The sequence below is a fragment of the Rhipicephalus microplus genome, chromosome 1, assembly GCF_043290135.1.
Source record: "Rhipicephalus microplus isolate Deutch F79 chromosome 1, USDA_Rmic, whole genome shotgun sequence".
In the NCBI taxonomy this organism is placed as follows: Eukaryota; Metazoa; Arthropoda; class Arachnida; order Ixodida; family Ixodidae; genus Rhipicephalus; species Rhipicephalus microplus.
Window position 1 is genome coordinate 31,200,886 of NC_134700.1, and position 16,332 is coordinate 31,217,217.

At 47.0% G+C, this 16,332-nt stretch overlaps 1 protein-coding gene across 22 annotated transcripts in view; it reads left to right on the forward strand.

The window, feature by feature from the left end:
- LOC119178032 (uncharacterized) overlaps positions 1–16,332 on the forward strand; it is a 653,511-nt gene that overhangs the window by 305,188 nt on the left and 331,991 nt on the right. For all 22 annotated transcript variants that reach the window (XM_075892549.1, XM_075892220.1, XM_075892616.1 and 19 more), the window contains one exon: positions 9,456–9,587. In XM_075892549.1, coding sequence (XP_075748664.1) covers positions 9,456–9,587 — 132 coding nt within the window. The remainder of the gene's footprint in view (positions 1–9,455; positions 9,588–16,332) is intronic.

Sequence of the window (16,332 nt, forward strand, 5' to 3'; positions counted from 1 at the left end):
GGTGCACGTTAAAGAACCCCTGGTGGTCGAAATTTCCTGAGCCCTCCACTATATACAAACATACGGCAGTTTTGGGACGTTAAACCCCACAAATAAATACATCAACGCAAACTACACGCCACAGTCAACACTGCACATTTCACTTCTCCGTGATCACTTTTGTGTTTACACTGTGTTCACTTCTTCATGATAAACAGCCTGCCAGCGTGGCAAAACTTTCATCAAGCACTTTACGACAGACCTAGATGTTCTCTGACATATACTACAGCTAATGTTCTCACTGTGAGATTAAGATTAAGCTTCCAAAAAGGAAAAAAACTTGCGCCAAGCACCGAGCATGTGTACCTTTTCAGGCACCGGCAGGAGTGTTTCGCCAACCACCACCTAGCACGTGCACTGGTGACGTCACACTGTAGCGTACCCCAGAACACAAGAAGCGTAAGCTGATATGAAGCACTGGTGATCGCGAGAAAAATAGCTCCAGACACGGCTACATTAAGCAACTTCAGCGGATAGCACCTGACTACAATTGACGCTAACACGACAGGCCGGTTGCATCATAGGAGTTGGTGTGAAATGTCTAAATGATTGAATAGCTAGCCAGCACTGCAACGACAATTGACGTTTCACGAACGTCAGGGTTTCTTTCGAGAAGTAGTTCCCAGACCTGGCGTGCCTCTGTAGTGAAATACTTCATTGCCACGCAGAATGCTGGTGTTCAAATCCTGCTGGGACACTCACATGTATTCTTCTAATTCATTGGGTCAATGCAGCCGAAACAGCTTTTTCTTAAAAAAGCAGTGGCACCAAATATCAAACTAGAGAAGCTGCGTTCATTACACTGCTTGGTATTGTTTGATTGATATTTGGGGTTTAACGTCCCAAAACCACCATCTGATTATGAGAGACGGTGTAGTGGAGGGCTCCGAAAATTTTGACCACCTGGGGTTCTTCAAGTGCACCCCAAATCTGAGTACACGGGCCTACGACATTTCCGCCTCCATCGGAAATGCAGCCGCCACAGCCGGGATCACTGCTTGGTATGCATGAGTAATATAGAGAAGTATGAATTGCGTTAGTTACATAGAAGAAACATGAGTGCCACAAAAAGGTGTATTGAGCTGCACACTTTTCATAGTTAAAATGAATTCCTTGCACCTGTCTCTCTCACATATTATTTTTCATTGCGTATATGTCGATGATGTACAGATTGGTTTCAAAACAAGCAACATCTCAGTGTGCCAACGTCCGGTTCAACTCGGGGTGAACAAGGTATCTCATTGGGCAGATGAGAATGTTTTCATACTCAACGCGCAAAATAGCACGTGTGTCTTGTTCAGCCGATAGAGGGGCCTGCAGCCTGACCCTGGCACTGACCTGCATGGTCAACCTCTGTCTGTGAAGACCGAGCCCAAGCTTCTTGGACTTATGTTAGACATTAAACTAACCTTCATACCACACATCAAGTATTTAAAAGACAGCTGCTTAAAAACATTAAACATATTAAAGTGCTGTCATGCACTCCATGGGGTCAATGAATGTCAATGAATTTATATAAATGTCAATGAACTTATATAAAGCCTCGTACGCACACGCCTAGATAACGGTGCTATAATCTATGAGTTGGCAACACCATCAGCCTTGAAGATTCTCGACCCCGTCCACCATCCAGGCATTCGCCAGTCTACGGGTGCTTTCCGAGCTAGCCCTGTAGAGAGCCTGTACGTGGCTTCGAATGAATGGTCACTCCACCTACAAAGCTTTTTGTGTCTTTTTTGTACTTTTTGAAGATGAAGGCAGACAAGAAACAGCTTTCTCATTTGACAAATAATAATTTGCCTTGTTCTTGCTTGTTCGAGAACCGTCCTTTGTAGGCAGCCCTACTCGCTTCATGTAAGGGGCCTGGCCAAAGAAACAGGTGTGCCTCTTCTTGAACACAGTTTGATGGCCCCTGCAACATATCTGCCACAGTGGCAGTGGCAGCTTATACATTGTGATGTCTCTTTTGTTGAAGTCACAAAGCACACACCACTTGCACACATACACACATTCTTCAAGAACTACAGCATAAATACACATGCCCTGAGTTCTTTACCGATGTGTCAAAGTCCAACAATTCTGTCATATGCAACGGTAAGCCAATCCTTTTCTGAGGCCGGTGTTCTTTATTCTGATGCAAGCATTTTCACAGGAGAATTTTACGCAATACTGGTGGTCGTGAAACACATCAAAGAGATAAAATTAGAAAAGGTGATAATATGCACAGATAACTTAAGTGTGGTCAAAGCCCTGAAAACTCCTAAAAAAACAAGAACGCCGTGCTGGTGTCACTTTACTCACTTCTGTGTACACTGCGTACATCAAAACAGCATGTCGTTTTCTGCTGGGTTCCAGGGCACCATGAGATACAAGGGAACATTTTGGCCGACAAGCTGACTGCTTCCGCCAATGACACCACTTCCAATGCAACAATGCCAATCCCTGCACTTGACTTAAAACTTTTTCTAAACCGAAGGCTCAGGGGGTATTAGCAGAGTATATGGGATAAACACAGATAATAAACTTCACGCTATTAAGCTGAATCCAGGTTTTTGGCCGCCAATATAAAATCACGACGCACAAAAGTAACACTAACAAGGCTTAGAACTGGACACACACACTCTACACATTCATATCTTCTATCTACCGGCAATCTACCTTATTGTGAGAGATGTGGAAAGCCACTTACGGTTCTCCATACTCTAGTGCAGTGCTATTAGCCAGATGCTGTAAGAAAAAAGCATTTTCTAATGTCCTACCGATAGCAGCTCCCACTATACCATGGGATGCTCCTCGGTGGAATCCGCTTTTTAAACTGCAACCACTTTTCACGTTTAAAAAAATGTTCATAGCTTTCACCCCTTCTTTCGAGGTTATCCGTAGCACGACCTCTGTACAATGTTCGCGGTTGTGGTGACCACATTTCCATCATTATTTTATTATCATGACATTTTGCCATCCACTCTCAGTACACATATCTCCCGCCACACCACTGTCATGACTTTATTCTATGTTTTTACCCGCGTTAGCGCGAGGACTTTTAAGGGCCCTTCATAGCCACGCATGATATCATTGTTCAGATATCTAGTCTTTTGAAATGGTGCTCTTTGGCCATCAATCAGCACTCATCATAATCGCCATCATAATCATCAACATTCATAGCTGTACTGGCACCTCTCCTGAAACCTCTCCTGAAACAAAAGCTCCGGGCTTCCTGGCAAACACGTTGGTTTAGCACGCAGAAAAGAAAGTTACTAATAAGCCATAAGGACGTGACACACGCAGTACGCACTCATACCTCATATCTTTTGTCTGGTGGTGGTCCACCCTTGTGTGACAGATGTGGAGAAGCACTGACCATGCTTCACATTTTACTGCACTGCAATTAATTAGACACGCTATATACACGTGTCCCACTACACTGCAGCCAACAGATACCACTTCATCCTGCGATGTTCATTGGTAGAAACTTTCTTCACTCATATATTATTGCAGAGTTTAAAGAGACATGAATCCTTTTCATGTCATATACCTAGGCATTCGATAGCATCACCCCTCAAGATAGGTCACTGCTGTGGTGATTACAGCAAACAAAGCCCCTGCCTAGCAGGCCTTGGACGCTAGGACGTTAACGTGGCACACGTTCCAAAGCCATATATCTCCATAATGCGTTTAGTAAAACGGCATTTTGCCAACCATTTCCACTCCGCACATTTCACGTGACTCTCAATGTTTCACTACTTCTGCTTTTTACCAGTGTTGGCGCAATGAATATCAGAGCCGTTAGACAGCCACCTATCATAATAATTGTTCACAAGTCTAACTGCGTGACCTGGCGCTCTTTGGATATCGAATAGCCGTTGCGCCATGAAAAAACCACACATCATCATCACCCTTTCACGATCCAGGACATCACCGCAGCACTGAGTGCTGCGACGGCCACATTTGCTGTGGCCGCCACCAAAGCAGCCTCCGATGGCGTAAGGACGGTGCAGCGCAGCTTTTCGGTGGCGCCACTTGTCTGTCGCAACAACTGAGCAGCCTGGCGACTCCCAACTGCTCATTCTAGACTGCCTATCTGAGTGCCAAGGCACCTAAACCTGCTGCAGAATCAGCTTCTGGACGGAGTTTCTCACTCAACCTTCTCATGAACGTCATGCGGATGACATCGTTGCTGGCCAAGGAAAGAGCCCGTTTAGACGGGGAAACTTCCGGATCCTACCAAAGCATATTGATATCAGGTACTGCTTTCGAATTACCAGATTTCCGCAGCTTCAAGGACGACTTGCTCCTGTGCGTCAATAACATCAACTTGCTTAAAAAGCATCATGGCTTGACAGATCGGCAGAAATAGTTGTCGGCCATTGAGCAAAGTTGATACCAAAATAGAACCAACTAATGCATGTTCCTACTGCCACGATATCTACCATATAACATGTGCTCTGGTGGTGCCTTGCGTTACGCTGCGGGGAAGTCATCATGCCATCCAAATGGGAGGGTGCTATTGCGAGCTCCGGACTTGAACAACAGGTATGGGCAGTCCACCGGGCCCGTGACGTAGCAGAGAGACTTGGCCTTTCTCTTCCGAGGTGAGAGCAGCCCGCAACGTGCTAAAGCACGTTCCAAAGGACCAAATAAAGCTACTCTATCCATTCATATATCCATCTATTCATCCACCACCTTCGCGATGCAGCAGAATATTAGCAAGCCTACGAAGGTATCAGGAAAAAAACCTGTCCTGAATGGTGTGCCCAACTCACAAGTCTGTTCCGTCCCTTTTAGAATGCCTTCGACTGTATCATCTCTGATCCGCTCTCTACTGTGATCTAGGGCTGCGATGGCAACCCATTCAACGTTATAGCTATGCCATGCAGCTCTTTCGCCCCGCTGCGGTAGTCCAGTGGCTAAGTCACTCGGCTGTTGACCCGCAGGTCACGAAACGAAATCCCGGCTGGGGTGCCTACAATTTCGATGGAGGCGGATATGTTGCAGGCCCGTGTGCTCAGATTTGGGTGTACGTTAAAGAAGCACAGGCGGTCGAAATTTCGGGAGCCCTCTACTACGGCGTCTCTCATAATCATATGGTGGTTTTGGGACGTTAAACCCCATATATCAGTCACCCACTGCAGCTCTTTCGCAAATGACTGAGAAAAAATTGCGGTAAAATTGCTGCGGAAAATGGTTAGAGAGGAGACAAAAAAAGATGTGGACAGTACAAGCGTACGTGCCAAAGCCGTACGTAACGCGGGGCATCTTCATCATGCGTTTAGTAGTACGACTTTTCGCCACCCATTCGTAGACTACCTAGGTTACCTACGCTATATATACTATGGCTTGTGTGTAGAATACAATGGCAAGGTGTTTAAGAAAATTGACGGCATATGCATAGGATCACGCTTGGCTTCCATATTCTCAGACATGTTCGGGCGGTGGGAGACAGGACACTCACTACACGAGTAGTTTCAAGGATCCAAAATGGTCGATTGCTTCATATACATAGATGACTACCTCGTTTGCTTAGACCAGCCACAAGATTAAATTAACGCGACAACAATATTCAAGATATTTGAAGACGCACAGGAATGTTTGCATTTCACGTACGACGTCCCCACCGAAAACGCTCTGCAAAACTTAGACCTCAACATAAAACAGGACGGGAGCCACATGTGCTAAATGTACCGAATGAGAGGAAAAAAAAGGCATACTTCGCTTCGATTCTGCACACACGAAACTAGTAGAAAGGGCTATTGCTCACGCTAGCATGACACAGTCATTAGGACGATCCTGTACACACAGATGTGATGATAGCATTAAACTGCAGATACAGCGTCTAAGAGAAAGCGCTTACACCGACGGCGTGCTGGAATCAGCTGGGGAAACCATTCGAAAAGAGATAAAACAAAAGAAAAGTAAAGAAAACAACAGTCATGAAAAAAGACTGTGGTGATTCTATATGTTCACAAAGCATCCTATAAATTGAAGAAGATAGGAGCCAGGCATCAGCTGAATGTTGTGTTCTCATCTCCAGTCAAATTGGAAGGAATGTGCCAAAAAGTGAACGACCCCGAGGCGACTAAAGAAGAATGCTGAACACATCAAGGTAACAAATACGTTGAATTTGAAGTAGGCATCGTATACTCTACTCCACTGACATGTGGCAAGAATACGTTGGGCGACCGAGAAGAAGCATCAACTAGCGGCCCAAAGAGTATCGCTATGCATGTCAGCAGACAGCCATCACAGGTAACCTCTTTGTGCACTGCAGAGTGTGGGTGCAGCCCACTGTTAACAAAAAAACAAATTCTGGCCAAATAAAAAAATTCAGACCACACGCGAAATTTTGGAAGCCTTTCACATATCAGACAAAGAGAGCACATGCGTTTGTTACAGCTCCATTGCACTTACCCATACGGAAGTTGAATTCACCAGAAGCCATAATTAGAATTTAAATCAGCATACCTGGATAACCACTGTGAAGCAGCATCACATCTGCTAATCATAATCACCCAACGTGTTTGCCACTGAAGACCGTGAAGCAAGATCACCGAGCCCTACCCTTTTGGTAAATCGACTACTATCTTGCCGGGAATGCTTCATTCTTCCATGTTCGTTCAATGAACTTCAGTTGATAGTTTGCGCTTGTCCTGTCCTCTTCTTTTCTGTCTCCTTCCTAACTTCGTTTGCTGTAGCCATTTTAGCGCAATTTTTTCTCATTCATGAAAAACCAACTAGTCCAACACCTCACTTTGCTATTTTTCGCCAATAGCATCGCAGAATATCTCGTGACAGACACCAACACCAGCTGCGACAAGGGTTCCCCGCCACACAGCTCCTGTACGCGAGGTTACCATCAGCAGGAACATCCCCAGAGACCAAGACAATCATCCATCAAGCACGGTTGGGGACGTGCCCCTCAAGACCAGCAACGCCTGCGAACACGCAGCCACCATTTTTTGTACCTGATACGCACGCCTTCCGTGAATAACCAGAAGAAGAAGAGTCTAGGACATTTATCAGTGCGAACACAGGCTCACCGGCAACGCTGATAAGTTCTGCGCCTCTTGACGTACAAACGTGTACTCTGTAGTCTGTGCCTGAACCATCAGCCACGATGCCCAACTGAAACTGCTTCCAGGGCCATCAGACATCGGTAATTTCAAAAGTAAGGTGCTTTTGACTGAAGCCGAGGTGTAATTTCAAGTTGGAATAGTCGCTGGTAACGACCCGGTTTAATCCTGATAAGGCGAATGTAAATTCCGACTCTAATACATGCCTCGATTCAAGAAAAAAACACTTCCAGCATCTCGGGGAGCTTGACGGGAACAATACTGCAAGAGAATGAGCTACGTTGCGTGCGGGCTCGGAGTTTCACCCCTTGTCGAGGATAGATATACCACTATACGAGCGTGCTGTTGTCAGTTACGGTTGGATCGACTGACACAAATTTCACGGCGTGTACAAGCGCACCTGCTTTGGGCACACTAGCCGTACGACAGTCATCAGCGAGACCTACGACAATGGAAACCCAGCCTATAGTGTCCTGTTGAGTCCCCATCGGCAGTTTCACCTGCCGGATGCCAGCGTCTTCGAGACCAACGACCACAGCGACACAGCCGATGCCGATCACCCGAGACTTCGACGCGTCTAGACGACCTATCGTGGCATGCAGAACCCTGTCAGCACCACCCGTGAGAGACGTTTTAAATGAGAATGTATTTCTGAGTCACTATTTCACTATGTCAGGCATCCGGCGCTGTCCGACTGTTGGCGGATGTTATCTCTTGCTCTCACTCCCTCTCCCATAACAGCAACTGCAGGTGCGTGCTGTTATCCTCGTCCCTAGCAAGCTGAGCGTTGGGTGCAAGAGAGTGTAGGAGAGAACAGGTGCAGTGCTTCGCCGCTCCTTCTCTTGCCATTTGCTCTCTCTTCTCCCTGCGCCCCCCTCTCCTGTAAGCTGACGCCTCACTCTCGACCATTTACTGGCTGGACGCTTCTCAAGAGCATCCAGAAGTGTGTGCTGGAGACACTGCTTTGAGATGCCAACGCCAAGCTGAAAACGATGGTGCTCCACTCTCCCGTCCGCTCACTCTTCACTCTCGACCAATCTCTGTTCGGGCACCACTCAATTTTATGGCAAAAGTCGGTGATGGTGGATGTCTGACGGCAACGGTACCTTTTCTAGGCTCTAGAAATGCATTCTCATTTCCTCACAATTCCCTTCGGCGAGGTGGCGGCGTTTGTTTTAGAATCTTATGAGATCCAGTTGATGTGCGGCCGAGAACGTCCGGCATGCAACAGCCATGGCTGGCCTCGTGAGACATATAAGGGGTTTATAGCGATGAAAAAAAAATTGACCCAGACACATGCGCGTCATAACAAGTAGCCAAGACTCCAAAGACCAATAAGGCAGCGTTTTCGCAGCGTGACCCAGTGTAATGTAGATGAAGCGACGCTCGGGCATGGGAGAATGAGAAATAAGAAATGGCAGAGTAGAACAGCTAGCCTCGGTAAAAGGCGTCTAGTATTCGTCTAGTATGTGGCAGTATGTAGATAACGAATAAATAATGCAGCTCGCCAGCAGATATACATACGAAAGTAATTGCAGCTTTCTGCGTGCTATCTCTGCACAATTTTTCTATTGAGGCAAAAAAGCTGTAGGCTCATGTGCTCAGATTTGGCTACATGTTAAAGAACACCAGGCAGTCAAAATTTCCGGAGTCCCCGACTACGGCAGCTCTCATAATCATATAGTGGTTTTGGAACGATAAACCCCACATGCCAATCAATGTATACACAATACGACAAAAAAGACGCTATTAAAATCGCTGCTTTTGTACACCAGTGATTTCGTAATAAACAAATGTTTTCTCGTGGAGAAAGTGAAATTGCACATTAGTAATTGCGCCGTCTTGCGGAGGCTTCTCGTTGAGGCACATGTAGTCAGATGTGCACCCTCTAACTGGTTAGCAAGCTCATTCCATTGGGTGCAGAAATCACAATCTTGGGTCACTGCCTGTATATAGAGTGGTTCTGATAAGAAGGTAAAACAAACCCTAATGAGTTATTTCAAGAGCAAACTAACGTACTTTGAAAAAGAAAGATGGTTTTTGAATGAGATAATATTGAAATCACTTAACAAGTTTTCAAGCAGACCTTTTTGTACACCGGCTTTTGCTATGGCATGCTGGAGACTTATAACAACACATTTACGGAATAAAGCGTCTCAAGATACTTATGGCAGGTATCGTATCGTATGCATTGCGATAGCATCATATATTGATGTGCCCAAGGTTTCTCACCTAGGTATCTTGTATTGTATAAGTGTTCAATTTCAAAATATAATTTCCTAGGTCTAACACCCGTTCGCACGGTTTGCTTTCGGTGCAACGCTGCCAGCAAATGATATTTTCTCACAGGAAAACAGCTTGGGTGTTGCCAATGCAGCACCTCTGGGCATGGGTCTGCTAACCTCGTCCACGCCGCCCATCTGGCACCCGGCAGCAGAAGAGCTGAAGAAGACTTGTGCTGAGGCCGCGATCTTCTGTCAGGTAAGCTGGGCCATTTTATATAGAACTATACGATGCTGACTGAAGCCCTATTCAAGTTCTGCGTAAGCTATCACATTTTGCAAGAGAGTATATTCTCGAAGGCATGATTCACTGATTCCCGCAAAAGCCGTCTATGTAAAACAAGATACTCTGAAACGCATGGTGTCACTGCTTGTCAAGAGATGCAAAATTTCCGGAAATTTTGAACAACCAGAATAAGCCAGTTTTTTCGCCATTTTTTAAAAACAAAAACACATTTTCGTCACCATAAGGCAATAGTTTATTGCCATAGGAAATTAGTTTATTGCCGAGTGTGAAAATAACTAACCTTCACCATGTAAATAAAAGAAATGAAATTCTTTCTCTCTTTTCCTAAACAAACACACCCTTTAACAGATTGATAGCAGTCCAGAAACATCAAAGCGAACTCATTTGGTACTCAGTGAATGGTGGCGGCTTCTCAGAATTGTTCCATCAGATAGAACAAGAAACCTAAAATATTCTGTTTGGTAGCGGCTTCAATTACGAAAACATTACCATTGTAAAAGAGATGACGTCGAAAAACTTATTCAAAATCAGTATAACTGGCTGCATCTCTAGCTATAGCCAATTGTAGATATAGCCTATATCTACATTGGCTATATTGCCACAGGAAATTACCATTGCTCCGCGCAACGCGGACGTCGAAAACCAGAGAAACGCTGACAGCACGACTACTAGCGACGAAGCCAGCCGCAATGCACGAGCTGGCCCTGCATACACCCGGTACTCCGCCGAACAGCCAACGCGCGTGAAAAAGAAGAGAACGAGAGTGCTCGAGGCAGAGGCTCACGAAGACTACTGCCCTTGAATCTTCTTGGTTGCTGTGCGTCATTCATTTTAGGCACAAGTTCACCCTTAATAAACCGTGTAAATAGAACGTCATTGTTGTGAGGCTGCTACATTCGTTACATTTTCTGGGGGAAGTGCTGGGTAGATGATTTCAAACCCCACAAGAGAGCGAAGTCCAAGCCCTGACCATCCGCAAGGCTAGGAGTTTGCGCCGGTGCACCAACGGATCAGTCACCGTATTCGAGGGGTTTCACCAGAATTTGGACCACTTCCCCCTGGGCCAAGGGAATCAGCGACGGAAACAAGAAACGCCACCACCATGACTAGCCAAGTTGCACCATCACAGCTCATTGTCAGCCAACCCGTCATACCGAAGGTGTTCCATGGTGACCCGTTTGAGGACGCTGAAGACTTGCTGGATCATTTCGAGAGGGTGGAAAACATAAACCAATGAAACGAAGCAGGTAAGTTGCGCAACGTATACGTCTCTTTGGAAGACGGAGCACGAGTGTGGTACGAAAACCATGACGCATCTTTGACGTCCTGGGAAGAGTTGCAGCGGCGGCTACTGTGTACGTTTGGCAACAATGATTGCCGGGAAAAGGCAGAAGCAGCTCTTCGTGCACGGAATGAGACTGTCGCTATGTACATAGAAGACATGCCCGCCTGTTCAAGCGAGCTGATCCCAACATGACTGTAGACAAGAAGGTGCGTCATCTCATGCATGGGGTAAAACAAGAGCTGTTCGCGGGATTCATTCGCAATCCGCGGCGCACTGTTGCCGAGCTTCGGTCGGAAGCAACAAAAATAGAAACGACGCTGCAGCAGAGAGCCCGGCAATACAATCGTGACGTAACCTGTACATCAGCAGGGGTCTTTTCGGCAAACGTTGTCAATAATCTTGACACTCTGCGGGAGCTCGTCCGGTCAGTTGTCAGGGCAGCACTACGCAAGCTGCAGCCACCCGCTTCACCGGAACTGTCTATTGCGGATGTTGTCCAAGAAGAAATTCGTCAGGCGATACGAAAGCCGCAAAGGGATACACCACCGACACGACGCACGGTAACTTATTCTGAGGTGCTCAGGCGGCCTGCTGTCCACAGTGCGCCTATGGAGACACCTGGTACTTACGCACTGCCAACACTAGCCCGCGCCATATTGTAGAGGCAACTCGCAGCGCACCTCTTCCGAAAGAGACAAGAGCTCGGAAAAGTGATGTATGGCGAGATGCCGAACGTAGGACCCTGTGCTTCCCCTGTGGAGAGTTTGGCCATCTTTACCGGTTTTGCCGATATTATCAAGCTGGTCTTCCAGGATTTGCGGTCAACGCACCGTGTCCGCGAAACGGTAAAAGGCCGTGCGACATTGAGGAATACCTGTTCTCACGTCAGAGCTTCGAGCTGTATCGTCGTCATCAACCGCGGTCACCATTCCCTCTACGTCAGCGCTCGCAGAGCCCACGTTTCTTTCCAAACGCACCTAGGTATCGTTCGCCTAGCCGAAACCCGGGAAAACGAAGTGGGCGACCTATGAAGGCGAGGCCGCTGGTGATTCGAAATACGAAGATCCTCCACTGCGACACCAGCGTTACGACGACGACGACTGTCTTCAGGTAAAAAAGTGCAGTAATGAGAAGATAACTTCCGACTTGCCGTTGGTAATTGACGAGCTAGAGCTCATGGCTCTAACGCTGTGATAAGCTACGATTTAGAAGTGCCTCAGGAAAGTTCTGACCGAATGGAGTGGACCTCAAGTACCTACGGCAGGCGGTTACCTTATTACGCTTCTCGGCAGATGCACCACAAGAGTTGAGATACGAGGTTTCACTTACGTTGGTGACTTTGTTGTCCTGCCCGTATGTTCGAGAAAAGGTATACTCGGAAGGGATTTTCTGCAAGCAAATGGTGCCATTATCCATTTGCAGAGGTCCAGCATATCATTTTCGACAGAAGAAGCTATAAAGGTAGCTCGAGCAGACGAGCAATACACCACTCCACTGCACAATGTCGATGATGATGTGACTGTACTGCCACAGAGCAGTGTAATTATTCTAGTCAGAAATGATACGTTTGGTGACTACAAAGTTGTGGCAGACAGCAACATGGACATTTTCCTGAAAATAGGTATTTGTGTTGCACGAGGGATTATCCAGCTACGAAACAGGTACGCAGACATTCTCCTGAGAAATCTTGGGAACGACTTCCAGCACATCGCGAAGGGGACAGCCATAGCCTTTCTTCATGAGGTTTGTGAAGCCAAAGAAATATGCAGCCTTGAAACAACGTCAACGGATGTGAAACCAACATCAGATGTCTGCGACGTAATATCCGTAAATCCTAATCTTTCAGTGATCCAACGTCTACAGTTATACGACCTTGTACGGGAATTCGGCAGCTGTTTCTCCAGTAGTTCAAAGGTACGCCGCACGACCATTGCAAAACACAGGATCGTAACAGACGAGACAACCAGGCCGGTACGCCAGCGCCCGTACCGCGCTTCACCAAAAGAAAGGGAAGTCATCAGGAATCAAGTACAGGAGATGCTTGAAGATGATGTTATTCAACCTTCTAGCAGTCCGTGAGCATCTCTTGTAGTACTTGTCAAGAAGGATAACACGCTAAGGTTTTGCGTCAACTACCGGAAAATAAATGCTGTGACTAAACGGGATGTATATCCCCTCCCACGTACACGACACATTAGACAGACTTCGGTGTCCGAAGTTCTTCTCATCACTATATCCGAAAAGTGGATACTGGCATAATGAAGTTGATGAACGTGATCGCGAGAAGACGTCTTTCGTTACCCCGGACGGACTCTATGAATTCAAGACTCTCCTTTTTGGTCTCTGTTGTGCGCCGGCAACGTTCTAACGCATGATGGACACTGTACTTTCCGGATTGAAGTGGCAGTGTTGCTTAGTGTACCTTGACGACGCGGTCATCTTCGCCGCTACATTCGAGGAGCATATCAAGCGCCTACGAAGTGTTAGAAGCAATCCTTTCGGCAGATTTCACCATCAAGCCAGAGAAGTGCCAATTCGGTTTTGAAGAGCTTCGATTTCTTGGGCACGTTGTCAGCACCCACGGTGTGCGCTCTGTTCCCGAAAACACAGCCGCCGTTGCAAGGCTCCTGGTGCCAGCAGACAAAAAGTCTGTGCAGAGATTCTTAGGTCTCTGTGCTTCATATAGACGATTTGTCAAAAATTTCTCACGGATTGCAGAACCCTTGACGAAACTTACGAGAGAAGATGTACCTTTCCAGTGGAAAACAGTGCAACAAAGCGCCTTCAACGAATTAAGAAAACGGTTGCAAGAACCCGCAACCCTTTCTCGTTTCGATGAAACTGCTGACATGGAAATACACACAGACGCCAGCAACATCGGCTTAGGATGCATCCTAATACAGTGGCAGAATGGCGAAGAAAAGGTGATAGCATACGCAAGCCGGACTCTAACAAAGACGGAGACCAATTATTCGGCCACAGAGAAAGAACGCCTTGTCGTCGTCTGGGCCATCGGTGAGCTTCGGCCTTACTTGTATGGTAGATCATTCAAGGCAGTCAGCGATCACCATGCCCTTTGCTGGCTCACCAACCTCAAGAACCCGTCCAGACGACTATGAAGGTAAAGCCTCAGACTGCAAGAATTTGAGATCTGCGGTATACCGATCTGGCAGGAAGCATACCGACGCTGACTGTTTGTCACGGGCCCCTGCAGACACAGCACTATCAGATGAAGAGGACTTTTCATTCGTGGCTGTGGTCGAGACTTCTCAGATAGCTGAAACTCAACATGCGGATGAAGCATTGCTCCCGCTCATCAAACACCTGAAAGGAGCTGACGTACAAGTACCCCGTATATTTTCTCGAAGCCTCGCATCGTTCTGCCTCCGAGAAAATGTCCTCTACAAGAGAAATTTTAAGTCCAACCGTGAAAAGTTTCTGCTTGTCGTTCCCGCTACTATGCGGCAAGAAATATTACAAGTGTGCCACGATGACTAGGTTTGTAGGGTTTAACGTCCCAAAACCACAATATGATTATGAGAGACGCTGTAGTGGAGGGCTCCGGAAATTTCGATCACCTGGGGTTCCTTAACGTGCACCTGAATTTGAGTACACGGGCCTGAAACATTTCCTCCTCCATCGGAAATGCAGCCGCCGCAGCCGGGATTTTAGCCCGCGCCCTTCGGGTCAGTAGCCGAGTACCTTAGCCACTAGACCACCACGGCGGGGCGTGTGCCACGATGAGCCTACGTCTGGACATTTAGGGGTCACTCGAATGCTTGCACAAATCCGTCAGCACTATTACTGGCCCAAGCTATTGTCTTCAGTACAGCGCTATGTCAGAACATGCCGCGAGTGCCAATGACGGAAAGCGCCTCGTGCTAAGCCAGCGGGCCTTCTGCATCCGATAGATCCCCGAAAGCACCTTTCCAACAAGTTGGAATGAACCTTCTTGGACCATTCCCGACATCTCTACTTGGCAAGAAGTGGATCGTTGTAGCGGCTGATTATTTAACGAGATACACGGAAAGAAGGCTCCTTGCATCGAGAAACGGTAGCTGAGGTCGCCAAGTTTTTTGTGCTACGGCATGGCGCTCCAACTGTTTTTCTCACCGATCGCGGACCGGTTTTCACGGCAGAACTCATGGAATGCCTGCTGAACATGATCCACATTGTTCTCAGGAAAACCACCGCATATCTCCCTCAAATCAACGGCCTGACTGAACGCCTTAACAGAATTCTAGCTGACAAGATATCTATGTATGTGGACGTCGAACACAAAAAGACGGACGACATTTTAACATACGTCACCTTCGCCTAAAACACCGCCGTTAAAGTGACTACCACGATTACCCCGTTTCAACTAGTTTACGATCGTGTAGTTACCAAAACACTGGACGCTATGTTACCTATAGATCAAGATGACTACCCTTCTGATCTCGATGACTATATAGAGAGAGCAGAGGAGGCCTGCCAATTAGCAAGGTACCGAATATGTCACCAACAACGAATCGATGCCGACCGCTACAACCGAGGAAGACGTGAAACACGGTATGAAGTTGGTGGCAAAGTGTGAATACCGACCCCAACACGATGACGAGGCCTGTCTGAAAAACTCATTTGTCGATATTTTGGTCCTTACGTGGTAGTACCGCGACTCAGCGACCTCGTTTATGAAGTCAAGCCTACAGGACATGGGCATTCCAAACGACGCAACTCCACCGAGCGTGTACACATTGTGCGTATGAAACCGTACTACAACCTGTACGAAGACTAGCGACCCCACTTGCTTGCTGTACAATCAATTCACTCTTACAAACCTTCCGAGACGGAAACGCTGCTTACATTATCATCTAAAGCATCGGGGTGGTGCCTCTTGAGACCGGGGGATAATGCCACAGGAAATTACCATTGCTCCACGCAACGCGGACATCGGGAACCAGAGAAACGTGAACGGCATGACTACGAGCGACGAAGCCAGCCGCAATACACGCGCCGGCCCTGCATATGCCCGGTACTCTGCCGAACAGCCAATGCGCGTGAAGAAGAAGAGAACGAGGATGCTCGAGGCAGAGGCTCACGAAGACTACCGTCCTTGGATCTTGTTGATTGCTGTGCGTCGTTCACTTTGGGCACACGTTCGCCCTAAATAAACCGTTTAAATAGAACATCCTTGTTATGAGGCTGCTTCATTTGTTACAATATTTTCCCCATGATTAGGCTATATTTTCCCCATTACCATTTCTCTTAGTGCAGGGTAGCCAACCAGATGCCCCAATTTCTTGTTGACCTCCTGCCTTTGTCTAATTTTATTCTCTCTTTCTTCATCTTGTTAAGATGTTGCCTTGCGAAAATTGTAGCTGCTGTTGCAGTGCTTAACGGCAGCGAGTCCCTGTTCCCCACCACTGGTAT